The sequence below is a fragment of the Ceratotherium simum genome, chromosome 18 (genome assembly GCF_057802395.1).
Source record: "Ceratotherium simum simum isolate JZ-2026a chromosome 18, ASM5780239v1, whole genome shotgun sequence".
NCBI lineage: Eukaryota > Metazoa > Chordata > Mammalia > Perissodactyla > Rhinocerotidae > Ceratotherium > Ceratotherium simum.
The window spans coordinates 52,294,850-52,316,587 of NC_141917.1; the positions used below are offsets into that span (position 1 = coordinate 52,294,850).

General features: G+C 40.3%; 1 protein-coding gene across 8 annotated transcripts in view; it reads left to right on the forward strand.

The window, feature by feature from the left end:
- MAST4 (microtubule associated serine/threonine kinase family member 4) overlaps positions 1-21,738 on the forward strand; it is a 550,605-nt gene that overhangs the window by 143,990 nt on the left and 384,877 nt on the right. For all 8 annotated transcript variants that reach the window (XM_087443360.1, XM_087443354.1, XM_087443356.1 and 5 more), the window contains exon 2: positions 4,929-5,082. In XM_087443360.1, the coding sequence (XP_087299486.1) occupies positions 4,929-5,082 (154 nt within the window). The remainder of the gene's footprint in view (positions 1-4,928; positions 5,083-21,738) is intronic.

Consider the following 21,738-nt stretch of genomic DNA (forward strand, 5'->3'; position numbering starts at 1 on the left):
GGCATTTTCACCTTGAGTAACATTTAATATAATTTTATTCTGTTTTTTCTAACAATAAAAACCCTTTATTGCATATGTTCTTTATTTTTCTGTTATATTTTTAACTAAATACCAGAGATTTGCAGTTCATTTGTTCTTTCAACAAATATTTACAGGATGTCTTTTATGTAGAGCAGTGGACAAATAGAGCAGTAGACAAAACAGTAGTACATAATTTTATAAAACTTACATTCTAGTGGGAGAAGAAGGACAATAAACAAACATAGAAGATCTAACGTGTCATGTGGTGATAGACGCTTTGAATAAAAATAGAAAAGGGAATAAAGTGGTGGGTGTGCTCTTTTACGTAGGGCCATTAGAGAAGGCTCCCCTGAAACAGTCACATTTGAATAGAGACCTGGAGGATGGGGGGAGCCAATATTGGGAGCGTGTCCCAGGCAGAGGAAATGATCAGTGTAAAGGTCTGGGTGGGAAGATGCCCACGGCATCTGAGGTCTGGCAACAGACAAGAGTGTACTGAGTGACCTAGTAGTGGCTGGCATCAGAGAGGTGGGGTAGAGGTGGTAGGTCCTTCTAGGGCGTTGTCAAGACTTTTGGTTTTGTTCTGGGTGAAGGGGAAACCATGGAAGGACTCTAGCAGAGGATTTGGAGCATCTGGCTTATGTTTTAGAAGAGTCGCTGGCTGCTGTGCTGAGACTAGGATGGAAGGCAGGAGAGATCTGGATGGCAAGAGTGATAGCAGTGGAAATGGTGAAGTGATTGGATTCTGGATATATTTTGGAGGTTGAGTTAGAGGATTTGCTGATTAGATATGAAGTAAGAAAGAAATTTAGAATAACTATAAGGTTTGTGACTTGAGTAGCTCGAAAAAAGGAGTTGCTATTTACTGAAATTGGAACAACCTCCTTATGTTCCTATGATCATTGTTATTATTTAGAAATTATAAATTTCAGAACTTGTGTGCTTGGGCATGAAAGTGTCTGGAAATGAGGTTGGAGAAAATTGTCTGTTAAGAAGACTGACTGCAAGTTCAGTGTTCGTTGAAAGTATAGTATGCCTTTTTGGACAGAGATAGATGGTATTTCTAGGGGATATAGGCATAAAGAAGAAGCCATGGTTCCTGTTTGGAGAGAGTGGTGGTGGTGATGGCAGAGACACTAAACAAAATAAGAGCGGGTCTCATAAATGATTTGCCTTTACTTTTACTTTTCATTCTTCACTGATGGCAGAAGCCACAGTGTAATTGAGGTGGATTCTTCTGTTTTTCTCAGCCTGATAATTTGTAACATAGCAAACAATAGGTGGAGATGATAAATATAGAAAACATAGATCTAGAATTCTGGTGATTACATTTCGATAGGATTGATAATTTTGGAAACTTTCCCCCAAATCTACATTAGATTTAATGGTAGTTGTACACCTTTTGTTCTCTAAGATGCTCACGTGTTTCCTGTGATAAACTGCTGGCAAGAGCATTGCTTACATGTAAGTAGTGTGCTTGCTCTCTACCTGTCGGGCTTCTAAATTCAGTAATGTGCAAATGCGCCTCTTTAAACTGTTCTGTGGCTCTTGGAACTACAGGAGGTTAAGAAAACTAACACAGGAAGTTTTGAGCAAATGTAGTCTACCACGAATCAAGATTTGCTCTTGGTGAGTGAAGTAAGGACGTATTTCTGGAGAATGTGATTCAATCCAGGATATTTGTGGCTAGCAGCGTGCTAGGTAAGTATGTGACAAGGGACTAGGGTCTGGCTCTCGAGGAGTCCATTGTCTGCTGAGTGAGGGAACTTACAAGTGTTTGAATGGGTATGACAAGCGCAGGCTTAGATGCCCTTGAGCATCAGTGAAAGTTTAAAGACAACCTCTGTCTTTAGTTGAGCTCCTTATAGTATGAAGACTTTAGGAGTTTGCAAAAGTTGGAAAACATTAAACTGAAATTATTTAAAGGGCAGTGTCCAAAGTGATATGTTTGGTCTCTACCATAAACTCTAGGGTGTGATGAAATGTTTTTAGAGGGACCATGAATGTTTGAATCAGGACAAAAAATGAAAAATAAATTGCAGGGCTGCAGTGGACCATTATGAGAAGCTTTGACTAATTGTAGAAAGAAAAGTAGAGCCACTGACAACACAGCAAATTTGGAAAAATGATCTGTTTGGAGAGAGCCCTGTTGGGAGTGTGATTTGATGTGAAGAGGGAAATGGGATCCCGGAACACTGCACTATGCTTATGGGTTTTTCTGCTTATATTGTGTTTGAAACATTTGCAGCCCTCACAGTTCACTGCCTCAGTTTTCCCAGATTGAAAATAGTACTCCCCTCTTGGGGTTGTGATTCTGATTAAAAACTCTGGCTTATGGACTAATAGCTTGTGGCTATATATATGTGATGAAATAGATTTTCTTTTTTGTTTTCCTATACTTTCTCCTTGATTTCCTTCTCTTTCTTCTACATTTGTTTCGTATCTTTTATGGCTTTGTTGGAAATACGTAAGGAAACCACATAATTCCTGTTTAGGAATTATCTTCTTTCTCTTCTCATTTTTCCACCCTCTGTTAATTTGTGATAAACAATCTTCCCCAGAGTAATTAATTATAATTCTGCAAGCTGAAAATTTTAACTTCAGGTGAAAAATAATTAGCAGAAGTTGATGAACCTTAAACAATAAATATTTGTATTTTATGCAGCTGCCACTAGTCATTAAGGGAAAATAACTAAGTGGAGTGGACCCTAACTCACTCGATTGCTCTGAGGGGTTCTTTGTTCATTTACAGGACTGGGAGCTATTATGGAACATTTTGTTGAATGTCTGTGGCACATTGCCACCTTGTGGCTGCAAGTTTTCCTTTTAACGTAAAAGAGCAAATTTTTAATATGAAGTCTACATGATATAGTCTTATTTTATATTTTTCCTAGTATTTATACTTCACCTCAATAAAAAAGATTTGAGACGCCTTATAAGTACGCATACAATACAGAATGGGAGGATTTAAGAGACTGTCTTTTTTCTTAGAAGAGGCATGCTAAAATATTTAGGGGTGAAGATCCATAATGTCTGCAACTCACTCTCTCTGGGGGCAGGGGAGAGAAAGAAAGAGGGCAGGAGCAGAAGCAACGTGGCAAAAGGTTAGCAATTCACCGTCGGTAAAGGGAATGTGGGTGTTCATTGTACTATTCTTACAACTTTTCTGTTGTTGCAAATTTTCTTCTGAAAATATTCAAAATAAAAAACTGGCAGAAAAAATGGGATAAGGACATAAAATGGAGGCAAAAATAACCTCTACATTGTGTGAGGATCAGACTGCATTTGGACCATTGACTGGGTTCTGCATTTTCTGGTAGCTGATGTTTCACTGTCCAGAGTTCCCTTGCTACAATTCATTGTCCGTAAGGTTTAAGGGCAAAGTCTAAGACCAGACAGAAATTCCTCCTCAGAGGCCTCCTATGTAGCACACTGATGTAATGAACAGCAACCTCAACAAATACCTTCCAAAAGTACAATCTGGAATCCATTTTCCCTACTGATCTGGCTTGATCCCGGAGTGGATTCACTGCTAGTTCTTTGAGGACTTCTCACTAAAATACTAAGTGGCAATGAAATGCAGTAAAATGCTGACTGGCAGTGAATTTCAGATGGTACTTATTGACAAGTGCTTGAAATCCAGCTGTTCCTTGTTACTAATGAATACAGTTGAGCTTGGGGGAGAGGTGACATCTTGTAATAGCTGAGCCAGTGAGGTCTGTTGCATCTTAACTAGCTTGGGAGGAGTTTACTCATAGGCAGGGTCAAATTTCTTTTTGTGCCATGGTTTCAAATAGGCTGCATAGACAGACAAATGGATGAATTCATCTCTGAATTCCTTCTTCCTATAAATATATCCATGATAGTGTTAATCTGAAAAAATTCAGACAGGTATAACAAGGTGACCATCTCTACTCATGAAAACAAAACAAAACAAATCTCGGTGAAGCATTCCTAAAAATGCCTGATTTTGAGCAGTTACCCAACTCTTTTCTGTTTTTCAATTTCTACTGAGTTGGCTCTTTTCTGTAGCAGTTGGAATTTCTATGAATATCTTTTGTACTTCTTTTTTGTTCTTAACTATCTGGATATATGTATATTCACATGAATATTTTTGTCCTTAATAACTATCTAGACACACATATTTTCATATAGACTTACTTGAAGGTGAACATTTCAGAAGATATGGCCCTATTCAAGTATGAAAGGTTTTTCTTATAAAAGCAGGGCAGATCTTGAAATAAGTGTTGTGACACAAGGGATTCTTTTGTAGAAAGCTGTCTCTTGAAGTGTCTTTGGTTTCTGATTCTTGTGACAGGTTTTCATTTAAAAAGCTATAAAGTGATGTAGGGATGTATTGATTTCCATTAAGGGCTGTGGTGCTTAGAAATTTCCCTCTTCTACGTCCACTTGTGAGCTTGTGAATTTTCTTTTGTGAACAACTAAAGAAGTGATCCACTGATTCTCTAAGAGCAGTATTCTTCATTTTTTAGGGGAATCATGGCCCACAGAAAGATGTATATTTCACATAGTGGCTCGGGAGACAGACACGTGTAACTTAAACGTCTCATGAAACAATACTTTGCCTTCCTTCACTGGACTTGAGTAATTTCTCTTTTATTGCATTAAAAAAAAATACTGTCACAATCTACTCAACTTGGTTTCATGACCCACTCTTGTTGTGACCCACAGCTTGAAAAACACTGCTATTGAGATTTTGCAGCAAGCCAGACTCTATTTCAGATGGCAGACATAACAGTGAAATCCTGAATTCTCTAGACTAACCAAATTAAAAACAGGGTTGGGAGAGAAGGATTTAGAGAAGGAAGGGAAAGGAAGAAAGTGTGCCCGGTCGGTTGTGTTGAGAGTGTCCCCAGTGAGTGATGCCACTGTCCGTCTCTCTGCAGCTTGACCACATATTGTCCCCTCCACCCATGCCATTCCGGAAATGCAGCAACCCAGATGTGGCTTCTGGCCCTGGACGGTCACTGAAGTTTAAGAGGCAGCTGAGTGAGGATGGACGACAGCTGCGGCGGGGGAGCCTGGGAGGTGCTCTGACCGGTGAGTCGTGAGTGACTTGTCTAAGAGAAGGGATTGCATTTATACACTGGAAGGTCCCGGGCGGCTGTGGAGTTCCATGTGTGAAAAGCAGCCTACTAAAGAATGGGCCTGCCCCTCTGTGGACTATTTGGGAAAATCTAGTCCAATCCAGAGAACATTTAAATTGAGGATTTTATTAGTAAACTTTATAGCAATATAATTTACATACAATGACATGTACCCATTTTAAGTGTACATATGGATGAGTTTTGGCAAATTTATATACCAGTGTTAACTACCATCACAGTCAAAATATCAAATGTTCCCTGTGCCCCTTCCTAGTCATTCCTACCCCCACCCCCAATCCTTGGCCCCAGGCGACCATAGATCTGCATTTTGTTACTATGGACTAAATTTATCTTAAGAATTTTATATTACTGGAATCATATAGTGCATGCTGTTTTGTGTCTGGCTTCTTTCACTCAGTGCAGTGTTTTTCAGATTCATCCAGGAATGATGGGTGTTTCGGTAGTGTATGTTGAATGTTATAAGAAACTGCCAGACTGTTTCCAAAGACCATTTTGCATTCCCACCAGCAGCAGATGAGCCATCCAATTGCTCTTGGCTTCTTGGCCAAGCCGTGGTATTGCCAGTCTTTTTAATTTTAGCCATTTTAATGGATAGATACTCATATCACATTGTGGTTTTAGTTTGTGTTTTCTTGATGACTAAATGATGCCAGACATCTTTTTATGTGCTTATTGGACATTCATATATCTTGCTTTTTGAGGTATCTGTTCTAATCTTTCACCCTTTTTCTTTTCTTTTTTTTGTTTTTTTTGGAAGGAATTTGGCCCTCAGCTAACCCCTGTTGCCGATCTTCCTCTTTTTGCTTGAGGAAGAGGGTCCCTGCGGTGACAGCTGTGCCGTCTTCCTCTGTTTTGTGTGTGGGTGCAGCCACCGCCTGGCTTGATGGGCGCCAGCGGGCTGGCCTCCTCCTGCACCTCTTCTTTAATTGCACTCTTAAGATTAAATTAATTTTTTAAAATTTCCAGAAAAATTCAGAAAACCCACAAATAACTTTCATTGACTTGAAAGATAGCCAAATTAAGATAAAGCATGGCTTTAAAAAAAAATAACCCAGTATTTAAATTTGCTTGTTATTAAACTTAACTTTAAATCACTAAAGGTTAGATTTCTTTTTTTCTTTTTTTCTTTTTATTGCAGTAACATTGGTTTATAACATTGTATAAATTTCAGGTGTACATCATTATACTTCTATTTCTGCATAGATTACATCATATTCTCATGTTCTGTTATTTCATTCTGAGTGCTTTTTCCTCTAAATGTAAATATTTTGAAGAAACTGTATTTAAACCCTGAAACAAAGTTTTTTTCTACATATGACAGTCTTGCCTGCCAGTTCATAAATGGTCTGGAAAATAAGTTGAGTTAGTCACATTTTTTGGAGAATTATGGATTTGACTTTTAGGAAGTGAAATTTCTGGGAACAGAGATGCTTCTGCCATGTGGTCAGTAGAGTCTAGAATATTTGACTCAGTGTGGCACACTACTAGAATGGAGGGCGAAACTGAGCTCAGGCCAAGGGGAAGAAATTCATCAAAAAATAGCTGCGCTTCACTGAGTTTAAGGCAAATGTTCACACTTGAGTTTTACTGATGTTCTTTTAATGCATGGTAGGACTTGTTTTTTTTTTTTTCTTTTTTTTTTATGCTTTCCTTGTATAGATGCATACTGTTTGCTTTCTTAAGTGGGAGATCCTAAAGATTATTCAGTCCAACCCTTATTTTATAGGTGGGGAAATTAAATCTTAAAGGTTAAAAGGCTCACCCCTTTGCTTATTAATTTCACTTAAGAATTTTACTGACTTTGGTTAAACTGTTTTTGACCCATGGGAGGGGCAGGAATGGTTCTCTCTACTTTTTGCTAAAGAAGTTTACTTAAAGCTTTAAAATAATGCAAGGGTGTAGCTCTTGATGCAGATACATGACCTGAAACATGAAATTTGATCTTTAGCTTGAAAAAAAAAGCTGGACTTGATTCCCATTTCATAATCTCAGCAACTCTAGCAATTCTGTACTTGTACAATTTAGCTTGCTGTACAATTATTTTAGGTAATTAAATCTTTGGTCAGATAATTTCCAAAAAATTTGAAAGCATGGAAACTCTTCTATGGAAGAGCTTAAAAAAATCTCTAGTACATCAGCTGGTTTTTTTTGTGTGTGTGAGGAAGATCAGCCCTGAGCTAACATCCATGCCAATCCTCCTCTTTTTACTGAGAAAGACTGGCCCTGGGCTAACATCCGTGCCCATCTTCCTCTACTTTATATGGGACGCCACCACAGCATGGCTTGATAAGCGGTGCATATGTCCTCACCCGGGTTCTGAACCTGCAGACCCTGGGCCACTGAAGCGGAGCAAGGGAACTTAACTGCTGCGCCCCCGGCCGGCCCCCATCAGCCTGTTTTTAAAAATAGTTCCTTGCAAGTTTTATTGAATATGAAGAAAACATTCTTAATTGGTCCTCTAGATAGCTTAGCTGAGGACTTAGTGAAATAATATATGTAAAGCACTTAGCCCAGTGATGGTGGCTATTAGTATTAAGTGCATAAGGAATTGAATTTGGGGTATTTGCTGTTGAGGGAGAACTTGGGCTCATGAACATCAGCTTGAAACCCTTATCTCCTGAGTTTCTACTTTGTGTCAGGCACTGTGCTAGTGTCGGGTGTTGGAGCCAAGGGACAAAAGCATCATCTCTGGTCTTTATGACACATGGTTTCCACTAGTTTCAGGCAACTATAAATAGTCACATATGATCTTATCTTGGGATATGCCTTGTTGCTGAACTTAAATTAAGTCGAACTGGTTTTGCTGTCAGAACTCTGCGCCTCATATATTCTGTAACTTAAAGACCAGCCACCTTCCTATTGCTTAACTTTGTTTTAATCCAAGGATTTTTTCTTTTGTAGTTTTCTACTGCTTTCTTTAAATCAAAGATTTTGTGAAGGCTTAGTTTATAGTTTGAAAATTTTGCCACCAATTATCCTTAAATTTCACTACACTCTTAGCTCTTTGAGAGGAAGATCAATGATCTTTTCGTCTATTTATCCCTAATAATGACAGCTAACATTAAGAGCTTGCTATGTGGCAGGTACTGTTTTTAGGGAATTACATTTATTGACTTATTCAATCCTTACAGAATCTCTATGCACTTATGAGGGAGACATTCTTATCCCTATTTTACAGATGAAAATACTGAGACACAGACAGGTTGAGTAAATTGCACAAGATCCTGTTGCTCATAAACAGCAGAACTAAGATTTCAGCCCAGGCCTTATGGCTCCAGAGTCCATGCTTGTAACCACTACACTTAGCACAGCAGGTACCCAATAGGTTTTCAATAAATTCCAGCAGGATTAATTGGAGTGAATCCTAGGTGGGAAAATCTTTGTTCTGTTGAAATCCGGGGCTGACTCGATCTGTAGGTCCTCTAGTCCCTTAATTACAGAAGTAAATGAAAAGTGGGCAATTAAAACATATTAAAAATCTTAAAATTTATATATTTGTGAACCCAGCCATTCGGTTTCTCAGATTTCATCACAAGGAAATAGTTATGAATATGTGCAGAGAATTAACTCTGGTTATATTTAGAGCAGCATCATTTATAATAATTAAAATTGCATATCATTTAAATATCTGGTAAAAGAATGTTGATTAAACATATTATGGTATACATATAAAATGGAAAGTAATTGTAAACATTAAAAATCATGCTGTAAAAATACGTTTTAACATTGAAAAAGGCTCATAATATATTTTTAATGTGAACTCCCGTTGATGAGTGGTCTCATAGTATCTTGTGCTTCATAAGACTTACTATAATTGTAATTAAGTAATTATATATTTAACAAGGGGAGGAAAACAATTCCTGTCTGCTAAGGAGTTTTCTCAAACTGGGGTGATGGTTGACTGGATTCCCTTTAAAAATGGGCACGTGAAGGATGCTATAGCCTTTTTTACACCTTGCAATTTAATCCATGAGACATTTTTTGTCCCTGAGTTTTTAGTGGCATTAGGTGATATATCAGTTGGTGACAATAATGCTGAATAACCACAATGTCAGCCAACAATATGGATTTCTTTCTTGCTCACATGGCTGCAGGTCAGCTGGGTTTTGGGGAATTTAGCCTGGGCTCTGCTGCGATTGGTTCTAGGATGCAGGTTGGGTCTAGGTCTGCTCCACGTGACTGTCTTCTTCCTTGGGCCAGCAGCTACCCAGGGCATTATGTTCTCCTGGTAAAAGACAGGAGCATGACAGCCCACGTCCACCTGCACAGGCATGTTTCAAGCCTCTGCTGGCATCATGTCTGCTAACTTTCTATTGGCCAAAGCAAGTCATGTGGTCAAGCCCAGAGTCAAGGGGTGGAAGCACGCTCTAGCCACCATGACACCTTGGCAAGGGCGCAGATATAACACGACTGGAGGAGAGAAAAGAATTGGGACCAATAATTCTATCATAGTTAGCCTCTGTCTCTTTTTCTTAAACATAATCTTTTACAATGAAAATACTTACATTTACCTATTTTTCAATTATAAAAGTAATATGTATTCAATGTGGACAATTTAGAAAATGCAGAGTACCATGAAGAAGAAAACAAAAGCCCATAATTCCACCATGCATAGACACCCGTGGTTGAACTTTCGACATTTTCTTTCCTAACTCAAGTTTTGAATCACTAAAAGTATTAGATCAAAGGAAAAAACAACCAGTACCTTTTTTGCAGGGCTGACATTTAAAAACAGACCTAGTGTTTACTTATGCCCATCATGGCCTGGGTTTGTTTTTGTTTTGTTTTTTTTTGAGGCTGACGTTTTCTGTCTTCATGGCCTACATGTTGCTAAATAGGCACCCAGAAGCATTGAGTAAACATTGACTGAGCTTTGGAGCCCCCTGATGAGGAAGAGGAGCTTTATTCTAATCATTATACAGACCCTTGCATCTGGGCATGGATATGTGGTAATGTGCCTGACAGTTCACAGCAAGGAAGCTGTAGAATGAAGGGCAGAGCCTCAGGATCTGGAATCCTGGCTTCTTGATATGCAAATAATGCCCCAATCCTAGTCCTGCATTCCACAGCTGTGATGTATGTGTGTTGCAGCCCTAATAATCAGAGGAGGAAGGCTTCTTTTCCTCATGAAGAATTGTGTGTTTCAAACATGTTTGGGTTGTTTGGAATGTAAATCAAAGACAAATCTATTTATGTGTGTAACTTGCACATAATAAGAGATCAACTTTGGACAGTATAAACTAGAGCTTCTAAAACTGTTAGAATCATAGTGTTCTTTCTATCTTGGGGGAAAAATTGAGAGGTTTTTCTTTCTTAGACTATGGAAATCAGTTTGGAATAACATCTAAAAATTCACAAAAAGGCATTTCAGAGTGAATTTTACTTCAAGAGGGAAAGGAAAAACAACACAATCCTAGAAAACCTGATTTCCTTCATTCTTAACCTGGAGGCCATTGTGTTTGAGTGCTGTGTAGAGCTTATGGGATTCTCATCCTAAAGGCCTCCTTAGCTTGTTGGGCAGATTGGAGAGAATTCAGATTAAAGCAGATTTACATAAAATATGACTAATTAATGGATAGTCTTGGTATTTAGTAAATATTGCCCCTAATACTCTCCTATATTCTCTATATTTCTTCACTGTCATAATGCTATCAAAATAATGCCTGTATAAAAATGGTGTGTTGTTAATGCTAAATGGTGGAACAAGCAAGCCAAAAAATATCAATGGCTTAACACAATAGCCATTTATTTCTTGCTCATGTAAGTGTTTTGGGTTAGCAGACAGCTCTTTTCCTCATGGTGAGTGAGGGACCCACACTCCTTCCATCTTCTGGTTTTGCTCTTCTGTGTGGCCTCGAGATACTCTGCTTCTAGCTGGTGGAAGTGGAAAGAGAGAAGAGAAACTTTTCCAACTTTCTAGAAGTCCCAGCCTGGAAGAGACACACTTCACTTCCATTCACAGTCTTTTTGGTCACAGCCGAATGCAAGGCTGGTGCTGGTGTGGGGGGCACTAGGATGGTCCCTGCTGGACCGTTGCCTCGGAGTCCAACTATACAAGAGGCAGGGGAACATGGCGCTCACTAAGTCAGGGAAAACTGAGAGAAATAGGTTTTAATAAGAAATAGAATGTAATTAATTCAGTTTTCAGTATGTTAAGTTTGAAATGCCTATGAGATATGTTAAAGAGGTATGTCAAGTAGGACTGTGAAATCACAGAAGCGGAGAGAATCGTATTTTGAGAAGGAAAGGATTGGCTCCGTCTGAGAGAGTGAGATGAGGACATGGACCTTATCATTGGATTCAGCAGTGTAGACACTGGCACCCTTGGGGAGAGAGTGAGGCATGGGTGGAAGCTGGAGGGGAGTGGGTTAAGAGCCAATGGTAATTGGGGAATTAGAGGTAGCTGACGTGTTGACAGATAAGAGTATAGAAAGTTCTTTTGAGAAGTTGTGCTGTGAAAGGGACTAGGGACATAGGGTGCGAGCTGGAGGGGCATGAGGGGTCAGAGGGAGCCGTCTTAGTGTGGGAGCCACGCAAACGTGTTTGTAAGGCGATGGTTCAGAGAAAAGAGATGATAGCCGAAGAAGTGAAGTGCTTTGGAGGAACCCAGCAGGGTATCCAGAGCACGTGTAAAAGGGTTGGCCTTTCGTAGGAGGAGGGGCACTTCCTCCATTTAACAGGAGGAAGAAGGAGAAAATAGAAGCAAAAGCAGATAGTTTAGGTGCATCTATACTGTGGAATACTACTTAGCAATAAAAAGGAACAAACTATTGATGCATGTGACAACCTGAGTGAATCTCCAGAGAATTATGTTGAGTGAAAAAAAGCCTATCCCAAGAGGTCACATACTGTATAATTGAATTTGTGTATAACATTCTTGAAATGACAATTATAGAAGTGGAGAACTGATTAGTGGTTGTCAGGATTTAAGGAGGGGGAGACGGGAGGGAAGTAGGTGTGGCTATAAATGGAGGGATTCTGTGGTGATGGAAGTGTTCTGTGACTTGACTGTATCAGTGCCGTTGTCCTGGTTGTGATAGTGTACTACAGTTTTGCAAGATGTTACCATTGAGGGAAACCGGGTAAAGGGTACCTGGGATCTCGGCATTATTTCCTACAACTGCATGTGAATCTACACTTGTCTCAAAATAAGAAGTTTTATTTTTAAAATGTTCCTTTTCCAGATCACTGATTTTAATAAATTTGCTTTTGATAAAAAGCAGGTAGCTTAATAGATTTGGTGGCTTCACTTTTCTCAATGCATTATGAGAAGTCAGAAGGGTTATATGGGAGTTAAGTAGAGAGGTCATATAATCTTGGCAAATAGGAGGGGGAGCTATAAATGCAGGAGGATTTCTTGGAAGCACTGACAACCCGTTTAAGTTCAGATCATGAACTGAAAGTGAAGTCGGTCCACATGTTTGAGGTTAGGGTTAAGGCACCAGGGAAATGTGTGTCCTGGGAACCTAGGACAGAGGCCTGGTCCAGTGGCACTCAGGAGAGTGGTGGGGAGGGTGGAGCTGACTGTGTGAGAATGATGGAGTTTTGGTGGGATTTCCCAGGGCTAGAGCTAACAGCCCTGGGAGCTTGGAGTGAGGACTGGAAATGGGGACCTGATGTGTGGTGGGGTTGGGGGCTGAGCAGTGGGTGGGCTGAGTTGACTTAACCAGCCCCTGAAGGATAACTGAAGCATTAATATTTTGAAATCTGGCAAATTTTGAAACTCCTAAAGGGCAAAGATCTTTACAAGTGTTATAAATGGTGCTCTCTTGTGATGCTCTCAATTTGGGTTCTTGGCTCTTGGCCAACAGGGAAAAAACCCTCAAATCCACAGATAATTCACACTTAAGGTTTTATTGACTTAAAAACATCCTGCTTCTATTTGTTTTACTGTTTCTCGGTACTTATAAAATCTCTACGCTGAAGGCATGTAACTGGGGGCAGGAATTCTTTTAAGTTGGTTTAGTGGTCTGTTTTAGAACTTGTAAAATTGTGTAGTTCATTAACAATAGTTTATTAGGCTGGAGGATGTCTCTACCCGTTTTTCTGAGTCACCAAGCAATCAAGAAGTAAATCCATTAGCATTTTCTTCTTGGTGAGTGCATGATTTTAAGTAGCCTTTAAATCATTTGCTGTTTTCGTTGCTCCTTTGTCAGTGTATGTCTGGACATTTTGTTTGCTATATCTAGGTGTTCTAATTAGAAGATGACTATATGGGAGATTGAGATTTGGCCACCCTGAAATATATCTCTTTACCTTGATTGTTTTCTCTGGGGGACATTGACCTCCCCCACTAACTGCCTAAAGAATTTGACATGGTGGCTCCTTCCTGGAACAGATCTTCTATCATGATGGCTGTAATGATAATGTAAAATAGATGTTACAATGGGAGGGGCACCAAGCCCCTTTTATCAAAAAACTCTCTCTCCCTGACCACATTATCTATAGATGACCCTAAAAAGAATTGTCTTCTTGCCCTCGGAAGTCCCAGGCCACTACCCACCCCCAACACCTTCCTCGCCTTTAGCTACAATACTTAAGCAAGCAGCTTAGACAGAGAGACGAGTTGCTCATTTCTCAGTTTGTCCCGTGTATACATGTTATTAAACTTGGTATTATTTTCTCCTGTTAACCTGTCTTGTTGATTATTTGGCCAGCCATAAGAACCTTAAGAGAAAGGGCAGAAGGGGATTCTCCCTCTCTCCCCACAACTATTTTGGTGTATTTTTGTGTTTGCAGTTGCTCCTTGTCAGAGTAGGAAGATCTCAAGAGACGGACTTAATCGCGCGGGCAGCTGTTAACCAATTCCTTTGGCAGATGCTGCCTCCCAGTGGCTTTGTCAGGGAGCCTTCTACTGTGGCTCAGCCCCCATGCAGACGGCCTCCTGATGAGTCATTGCTCCCTCTCTCTAACAGAGTGATCCTCACATGGTGGGTCCCAGGCCCCCGGTCTCCTGCTGCTCGGGAACTGCCAAGTGGCCACCTTCTTCAGAGACAAGCTACAGAGTCCTGGTTGAAGCTCAGATCTCTCTCTCAGGCGTTTTGCACCAACAAAACCTCCCCAAGAGGTGCTGATGTCAGGCATGATGGGAGGATTAAGGAAAGAGTCTAAATGAGGACTTGAAGAATCAAGTGCGTTTCTCTTATACCGCGAGTCAGATGAGAGACTGGGCTGTTGCTTTGATGTGTGCCTGAGCTCCAGAGTGCTGGGAGCCAGGCTAGATCTGCAAATCGGGCTCTTCGGAAATCAATTTTGTAATTCTGTACCAGATGCAGTTCGAAGGACTTAAAAATTAGTCCTGAGTGTTAATTAAGAAGATGTTGTTGCGGCAGACTCAGTTGCTCTGAAGTTTCTTGAAGCGCCTGCTGCGGAGCAAAAAGGTGATTTGGGCCTTAAATCATGGTTGACGTAGAATTCCAAGATTGATAGGGTAGGAAAATCAGTCGTGTACTGAGATACGGATAAACCATATCACCTGCAAAATCAGGTGGCCTTCTTGACCTTCTGCTGAGTATGTTGGATATGATCAAATTCAGTAACTGAAATTTTTCAAAGGACATCAAAGAAGAGAGTGTTTAGTGGTCACTTAAGGATTTTGCTGGCATTATTTTGAAAGTTGTTTGTGTCTAAATATATTTATATAAGGAGGCTCTCTATACCAATTAGGCTAATGACGAAGCTCAACAGAAACAAACCTAAGATGTATGAATATCAGGATCCACTAAGCACTAGGCTTTCCCCTCTTTCTCTCAATCTCTCCCCCTTATTTCTTGTGTTCTTATGTGATTCTATAAATAACGGACTTGGCTTATTCCTGAGAGAAAAATGAATTTATTGAATCCATATATCAAAAATTCAAGTTGTTTGCTCTTAAAATTTCCTTTAGAATAGAAAATTTATTTCAGTTGTTTTTAGCGTTTTATCAAGGGGTTGAATTGTTTGAAGGGGCATAATCATGTTCCTTTTGTTTTCTCTACAGTAACTGTTTTTTTGTACCTTCCTGAAAATCTGTTTCATTCTGATAGGAAGGACTGGGGCCTGGGTGCGGCTGGACATGATTTTCCTATCCTCCATGCATTGTGTACTTGAACGTTCTGGAAAGCCTGCAGATTCCAAGCTTATCTTCTTGGTTTCTTATACGTATTGTCTATAAGAGATGAAATGGTTTTAGCACCCTGTGACGCTTCAGTATATATGAGGAAACCACAAAAGCTGAATTGATATGTTGCAGTTAAGAGCATGAAATATAAATTTCAATAATAGAAAGTTATTATTGACTGTTAAATCATACACACAACACTCCTTGAGTTATTGGGGAGGGGGAGATAAGGTTGGTGAAGGCAAGGAAGATGGTGGATGCTGCCATTTCATGCCACACTGGAACCCATGTACGCAGTTGGACGTAGAAACTGGCTCTTTGGGTGACATTTTCTTATGTACAAACTGCAGCGTCCCTGCCCAGAGGTGCATGTGAGGTGCTAACTGCTCATGTGCTGGAATTGGTGAATTGGAACATAAGTCAGTCCTCTAGACAACACAGGCATGGTAGTTGGGTGTGATGAATAGTGATTAGGGGAGATGTAGGTCGGAAAGAGAATGAGATACCTGAGTTAAACTGAATGGGGTTTAAAGATAGAAAGCAAGTGACTTGGCTGGATGGAGATGGCATCTTGACATTTCCTACACTGCTGTTTCAAGGTGTAACGGGAAGGGCATGGAATGGGGATCTGAGGCCCAGATTCTAGTCACAAGTCAACCACTAAGTAGCCATGCCTTCCTTTCTGGTTCTCAGTTTCCTCATCTGTAAGATGAGTGGGTTGGACCAGATACTCTCAAGGTACTCTTGAGGACCAGATACTCACACTCCCTTTGAGAGTGAGTACTAAATAATTTTAGCTACTGAGATGAGGGAGAGGGGAAATCTTCGCAGAGACTGGTTTTCCTACATTTTCTCCCTTCACGTATACTTTCTCCATTGTTGAGCAAGGAAGCCCACCTTCTCCCCTCGAGGAGTGTGCCAGTGATGTCCCGTCACTGTCCTTTGAAACTGAGCACACCAGGCCATCTATCTCTTGTTTAAAACTCATTTTCAGTGGCTAATCAAAGATCAAGAATGTAGACTTTTTTTTAACTTCCTTGGTGGAAACTGAAAATGAAGCTGACTTGATGTCAACTCCACAGGAAGAAGAGTAGGCAAGGAAATGCAGATGCCACCAACAGGGAAGTTTAAAGATTTATAAAAATTAGTGTTTCTGATATATTAATGACTCTGGTGGTGGTGGCCTGCATTTGTCATTGTCATGTTCCATTGTCATTGAAGTGCTTAATCAATGTGTATTGTCAGGGCTACATTTATTTTCTTGTGTCTGCCTAGCCAGATAATTTCTCTGTTCTTTGACAGCAGTGTCTCAGGCGCCTGCATCGTACCAGGGCCTGAAGGGAGGGCTGAGGGTAAGTGCCCTCCTTGCTTTTAACTCATTGCTGACTTGCTTACTGGAGGGTAAAATTTTTGAAAAGAGACGACACTATCATTTAAATGTCTGTTTTTCTTTTTCCAAATAAGAACACAGGTGGAATCATGACCACCTTAAATGATTAATGCTGCACCAAATTAGACTTGAAGACGGATTTTGCAGAAGGTACCTTAGCTCCCCACTTCCAAGTCCCTGTAAAGGAGAGGTGTGCACATATGTTAAGTGACATACGTGGACATTCATTATGTGTTTACATGTATGCGTGCACACACAAATTGCACCCTTGGTTTTATTTGGTGTTCCACAATGGAGGAGGCGCCTGCAATTTTGCCCTGAATTACTCCAGAGGACAGTAACAATTATGTATGTCATTGCCCTTTTATTAAAATCTCTGAAGCAGATTTCTTTGAGCTCAGAACAAGGAAAAAGGAGTTAGATTGGTCTGATAAATTTGAATTCTTTCTTTTGTTAAGCAGTGAGAGCTGCGTAACCCACTGTGTTTCTGTCTTTGCCTTGGTTACCAGGAATCTCAGTGCAAAAGCATTTTGTTGTTTTGTTTTTGCTCCATTTTACTAGCTTTTGGCTGCAGTGGTCTATATAAGTAGCATAAAAAATAGGGGAAAATAATACACACACAAACCCAGAGCAGTGAGACCCCCACCTTAGGTGTATAAAACAGGGAAATGACGCTCATGATCCTTTACTACATTCAGATACATCCCAAACACCTTCATGTCACTTTTGCTGGTTCCTCCACAGCCATGCTTTCCCTCTCTCCTCCCTCTGCCATCTCGTATTGTTCTCTGCTTACAGGATGGATCACCTTGAACTCTCTATTACTTGTGTATCCTCAAAGCAAAGCCTCGTGCATTGCAAATACCAAGTGCTCAATAGATAGAGTTGCCAGATAAAATACATGCCACCCAATTAAATTTTACTTTCAGATACACAACTAATAATATTTTTAGTATACGTATGTCCAATGTAATGTTTGGGGTGTACATAGTCAAATTTATTTGAATTCAAATTTTTTTAGGCATCCTGTATTTTTATTTGTGAAATCTGGCAATTCTATCAGTATATACTGGAATGGTCTGTACCTAGGCATTATCAGGCATGTTGTCTCATAGGCACATGCATGGTATGAAAGGCAAGGGGTTACAGGCCTTACACACAGACGTTAGTACAATATCCTTTTGTTATATTTTTTTCCCCCTCTAGCTGCTTAGTCACCTTGGAGATAGGACCATCTTTGCAGATGACCCCAAGCAGACCTGATATATGATATACCCTTTGACAGGTGAAAGTCTGTGTGCATAAGCCCCACTGCTGTGCTTTCGCACAGTGAAATCACAGTGCTCCCTGTGGATTCAAATAATAGAGATTAACTGTGTTTAATGGAATGACTAGAAGAAAATGACCAGTCTCTCAATCTTGAGAGATGACTGGAGGGTGATTGGAACAACCAAATGGCTCCCTTCCCCCACCAGAGCACCACAGCACACTGTTCTCCCCATAAGCATGGCTGAATTCTCTAGAAATGACTGTTAAGTAGCCTAGTGATACTGTTACTTTAAAACATGAGGCACCTGAACTGGAGTTCAAGGCTACTTAATGTCATCTGAGCTTTCAGGAGTAGTCAGTGGCTAAATAATAGACCAGAAATGGAAAGGTTGAATTCCAACCCTACACCAGTCATTAATTTCCAAGCAGTGCTGAGGCAGTTGTGATGCTAATCTTGGCTTTAATTTTTCTCTCCTTAAAAACAAGGGCAATGATGTTATTTTTTGTTGTATTTTGTTTTGTAAAGCACCTAGTGATTTTTTTAGAATTTAATTCGGGGCATAGGGTTGCAGTTTGGATGACAGTGGTTTCTAGATCTTATTGCTTTTAAACCAGGTAGAGTGGACATTGAATTTCCTGAAGGGAGGCAGGAGAGCAGGTTATACAGTCCCTGATTGAGATCTCTCACCCCAGAAATAGGGGTCTTGAACAGATGATCATTTGGAGGCACTGGAGGAGATCTATGTGGTATTTTTGAAGAAATATTTTATAGTTGTGTTCTAGGTTTTTTGCTTATTCATTAATCAGTATCAACAAACATTTCTTAAAACAAAAATATTAGATTCTTTAGGGAGTATGCACAGACATTATCATTGAGGAGGAAGAATTTGAAATCTGTCTGGAATATAAGCCAACATGAAACTAGAAACTGTTACAAAGAGGTATATGTGGAAATGCATGGTAATGTGAATTAGATTGTATATAGAAGTTTCCTTGTGAAAATAGAGAACTTGTTGGGAAATTTGGGCTTGTCTGGAAATTTCTGCTTAGATTGTGGTAGAGAGTTTATTTTATCCCCTCTGTGGCTGCCTTTGTTCTCTTTGCTTTTCTTGTAAAGCTCCTGATCCCCAACTCCTTGGCCTCTGTCATAATGGTTTAGATGCAGGGCAGTTGTCAGAAATGTTTAGCATCTCATGGCTGCCAGTGACATTGGGTGTGTCAATCAAAGCATCTTAGTGTGCAAAAGAATGTTATTGAGTAGGGTTCATAATTTCTCCAAAAGTAAAATCCTAAGTACAAATTGTCCTGTAGTGTACGAGGTTAACCAGCTTACTTTGAATGTATAGGGTATTTTGTGGAGGTATTGGACTCTTTTGGAGATCAGTTTCAGAAGAGAAAATCAAAGCCAGGAGAAGTGCCTGATGTTCTCCTTATCAAGTTTAAGGCCACTGAGTCTTTCGTTATTGTTATTGTTACGAAACAAACAACTGAGCCAAATTTGAATATTCTTCTAGGCAATGTGGAACTAAACAATAATGGAAAAATATGAACCCTTGGAGAAACATAAATGAGAGACAGAATATAGAGTTAATATGCACAGACATAAGTATGTGATTCTGTAAAAGTTCAGTCGGTTCTGTGTGTGGGGTGTGATGTGGGGCTACAAAGACAGAGGAGTTACGGTCCCAATTGACACAGAGTTTACAATGTAGAAGAGCATGTTGTGCACAGAAATAAATGGCACTCTGTACACATGCAGCCACATAGAAGGTGATGGTGTGTTGGGGGAAGGTGAGGCTAGTAGTGCCCCTGGCTGTGGATTCAATGCCAATGATGCCAAGACAGGTAAAGCATTCTGGAGGGGAACCTGCACCACCACTGAACACAAACTGTATTCACCACTGTGCTGGGCACTTGACATGTGTTACCTACTTCACCATCACTAGAGGTCTGGAAATGGAAGCTCAGAGAGGGAAAGTAATTTATCCAGGGTTCCCTAGCTAATAAATGGTGAAACCAGGATACAAACCAGTGTCTGGCTGGTTTCCCACTCTGTGCTCCTGAGTCCACTAGTGAATGGAATGAGAACCAGTTATCCCTGAAGCGCCCCATGCCGGAGAATTTGGTCCAGTCTGAGGATGATGCCAAGGAGGAGTACCCTTGCCAGGAAGAGCTGTTTCGCAATGGAAAGTTTCACGATGGAAAGTAGAGGGGACAATGAGTCATTGTTTGTTGTGGGCCTTCTATGTGCCAGATGGTAGGATAGGCTCTCTGTTTACATCCTAAATTAGTCCTCACAATCACCCCACGAGGTTAGTCCGTCATCTCCACTTTACAGAACGTTTATGGGAAGCTGTGGCTTAGGAGGTTATGAATCCTCACCAAGGTCACACAGCTACTACATGGTAGTAGTCAGGCTTTGAATTTTGGATGTGAACCTTGTGACTGGGGCCAAATGGTAATGGATTTGAATTTGATGGTTTCGTAAGTTTAAAAATTGAACATATTTCCAAGGATCCAGAGGGGCAGCAAATGTGTTTGAATGGAATGAAATTTTGGAAAGGATTGGACTAACTGGGTTAAGGAGTCAGAATATGACAGGGGAGGAGGAGATGACTCTTACTAGTTTTATTATTTTGAAGAGGGTAGGGTACTGGTCCTCAGGGAGGTTTTAGAAAGGTATAGAGGAGGCAAGTGGCGGGGGGAGGAAGGAGAGAGAGGCGAGAGAACAGAGAGGTGTGACAAGTAGTTTAACAGCTGCTCCACATATCCGCAAACTGACTCCGAGAAAAAATGGTTCTATTTATTTGCCATTTCCTTCCATATATCTTCCCAACAGCATTCATCAATATCTGTCATTTCCCAGGGGGTTTAGACATGTCTAGCAATTCATTTTGCTGAATTATATTTCAATACACGGATGGAGGGAGGCCAGATTGCAGATGTTAACTCTGACCTGTGCCCAGTGTCACTTAGACACAACCACCACCCCGCTCCTGGGTGCCTCACTCAGACATTCCAAGCAACTCTGCTTGGTGTGAGATTCTTGTTATGTTCTCATTAGAGTGGGCTCTATTTAATACTTCTTTAAAAATCAGTTTTAAGTTGTCACATTAACCTTTGGTCTGTACAGCTAGAGCTTAGGGCCAAACCATAATGTATTTTTTGATAAGAATTTTAAATCCAGACAGTTACTATCTGACGGGAGACCACCTTGGTGGTCATGGTGCAGGAGGGAGTTGCTGGCCAGGGCTGGGTCTCCTTGCAGAATGGGAGAACTTGCTGGGTGTTGGTACATTGGACACAGCGATGTGAGCGCTTGTAATAATAAGAACATTGAGGCTTACTAAACTCTATTTCATGTGTTAGCTCATTTGCTCCTAATATCTTCCCTTATTAGAATTTGACTGAGAGTGGTAATCTTGGTGGATGAGAAGAAATATTTCTTCTTTAAGAACAAGTTAAGGGAAAACCACAGAAAGGAAAGGCCAAATATATTTCTCTTGTTAAGTATGGATTCGAATGGTTCCATTTAAAAATAGACGGTGTTGGCGTTTTTGCCCTTTTACCATAAAATGACAAGAGTAACAGCATGGCTGTCTGTGATTGAGGGTGAGAAGACCACTGTACCTTTGAATCATCTTAACCCAGTTAGTCCAGTCCAATTTTTGATTTAAAACTGCAGCTGCAGTTGACAGTGGCAATGGCTCCATAGCCTTGTGGTTGTCCAAAGGCTTGGATTTCTCTATTGCAGACATGTATGTTCTGCATGGTCCTGAGCTCTCTCACGGTATGGGATTGGGCTTTAGTGACTCCTTGAAACATTTGTC